The sequence below is a fragment of the Nestor notabilis genome, unplaced genomic scaffold (genome assembly GCF_000696875.1).
Source record: "Nestor notabilis isolate BGI_N333 unplaced genomic scaffold, ASM69687v1 scaffold266, whole genome shotgun sequence".
Lineage (NCBI taxonomy): Eukaryota > Metazoa > Chordata > Aves > Psittaciformes > Psittacidae > Nestor > Nestor notabilis.
In genome coordinates, this window is record NW_009931244.1 from 118191 (window position 1) to 120600 (window position 2410).

The following is a 2410-nucleotide window of genomic DNA, read 5'->3' on the forward strand; positions in this document are numbered from 1 at the left end:
GTGACAGTCTGATTGATCCTGATTGGAAATATTGTGGCCTATTACTATCAGGACTATCTCTTGAAAGTGAGTTTTTTCCAGAGCAAAACTCACTATCTTCTTCCCGGTTTCCAGGATAGCCTGGAGAAAATGCAACCTTCCACCCAAACTTTACTCAATCCATAAAACCTGCTCTCTGCAATTCTTAGCATCTATTTATCCTTTAATATAGTACCCATAATTCACACAGTATTTCTGGATGTTATGAATAACCTGTGTGCAAAATTACAGAACTTAATTTGGAATCTTATTTTACAAAAAAGAGCTGGTTTTCTCCAGATGGAGAGCTCATTGACTGCATTTTAGACTTTCTTTAGACTATTGCGACCTTGTATTTGGATAAAGGAAAGAACCATATACCAAAGCAACAGACATGGGCTTTTTTTTATTAACAGATACTCCCTTTATTTTAAGACAACTTCTTAATACTTCTTTATTTTAAGACAACAAGGAGCCGAGTAAACAGAGTTATTGTCTGCACTAAAATCAATTAAGGCTTTTTTCCAATCACCATTTTTTGCCCAGCTTACTATAGGACTTATCTGGCAGTTTCTTACTTTGCTCATGGATGCATGTAATACCTAAGTACTAACAACTTTTACCATAATAAGTATCTAATTCCATAATGGATCAAGAACTGCCATTAGTAGACAGTTCACCTTTAAACTGGAATAATAAAACTGGTAAGTATCAAGTAATTTGTTCCTCAAAAGTATGATGAGAAGAAATGGTCCTTACTGTAATGAACATTCACACATTCTTGTTTCTATTGATTCTAGAATAAGAATTACAGCAGATACTTGATAATTAGAAGCAAATCAACGCAATCCTCACTACTATTACCACATTTACAATGTTCTTTTGTTTTTCTTTTGTTCAATAGTGTATTTCTTGTTCCCGAAGTCACCTATATGACTATTAAGAAGTCATGACTGATGGATCTGATGTCTTTGGTTGGTCACTCTGGAAGTGGGTTGAAATCAAGATACATTCAACAATCTTCATAAAGGATTTCATCTACTTGGACGTCATTTTCTGCCACAGGCACTGATTCACAAATCTGCTCCCGAAAAGCCAAGGCAATCGTGTAAGGCTTTCCGCTGGGATGTTTCATACATCTTTCAAGGTAGGTGTCATAATATCCTTTCCCTCTTCCCAGTCTGTTGCCTTTTTTGTCAAACCCAAGGCCTGGCATAAAGATAAGGTCAAGACCTCCTGTAGAAAAATGAAATAAACATTACTAGATGCACTGTGAGTTTCCTGATGGCTCAACTACATCCACATAACTTCAGACATTTGCAAAAATGCAAGCTTTGTGTTTTGTAAAATCTCCCTTTGATCAGATGAGAAATACTTTGAATACTAAACCTGTAAATTTACATTTTTATCTATCAATTGCATACTAGATCAGCCACAAAATAATTAGACCTTGAAAAGCTTGAAGGGAAAAAAACCTACATTATAAAAAATCTATTTTATCATTTTAACCTCACACTTCTAAATACTAATGATTATGACTCTAAATCCAGGCAGAGACTGAACTCAGGGAAATTAAATGCAAGAGGAATCAGAAAAATCAAATGAACTTCAACATCAGACACAAAAATAGGAAAGGAAAAAAGAATGAAAAGAACACAGAGAGAGAGAGCATCTTCTTGACACTACTGTAAGATGTCATGAACCTTCACTCAACCTCCCAAAACCAAAGAGCCTCGAATGCAACATATTCTGAAAGTGGGTATTTGCCCTCTTGTATCAAGATTAAGATTTGAAGAATTGTCTCTTTGTGGTGTCAGGCTCCTCTTCTTGTAAAGGACTTTCTTCCTGAGCCTCCAGCAATTTTCACTGTTGCTCCAGCAGCACACACAGGCATTCTCCTTGCCTGCCCTGAATATCCCTCCTTCTGGAGGGACATATGGACTCCCCAAGACTCTTCTGAGATTGCACTTGATTGGAACCCAACATCAGTTAAAAAACTGAAACAAGCTGCATAAACTGCTGATCATCTGGACAAAACAGACCTGACCTGCTGGTGAAACCCTGACAAGAGTCTTCACCAACAAGCTCCAGATAAAAAGGTAAGATTAGCTAAGCCCTTTTTTCTTGCTTTGTTATACTCTGTGAACAGATGTGGATCAGCATCATGCCAGGTAGCCAGCTACAATTTGCACTCAGCTGCCCACTTGTTTCGGGATTTGATTCACATCACTGCCAGGTAGGCAAAAGAAACTGGCTGCAACCACCAGGCATGGAGGCAGCCAGCCTGCAGGTTCCCATTCCTTATGCAAGGCTTGTTCGTTTAGTGTGAGAAGTCTTACAAGGACATCCTCTAAACAAATGAGCTTGGCTGGCCTGGTGCTGTCTGCTGCAC

The 2410-nt window shown here is 38.2% G+C and overlaps 1 protein-coding gene across 1 annotated transcript in view; it reads right to left on the minus strand.

Moving 5' to 3' along the window:
• Window positions 1-833: 833 nt before the first annotated feature.
• MTHFS (5,10-methenyltetrahydrofolate synthetase (5-formyltetrahydrofolate cyclo-ligase)) overlaps window positions 834-2410 on the minus strand; it is a 16934-nt gene continuing 15357 nt past the window's right edge. The window contains exon 2 of the mRNA XM_010015787.1: window positions 834-1254. Within this exon, the coding sequence (XP_010014089.1) occupies window positions 1031-1254 (224 nt within the window). The 3' untranslated portion in view covers window positions 834-1030. The remainder of the gene's footprint in view (window positions 1255-2410) is intronic.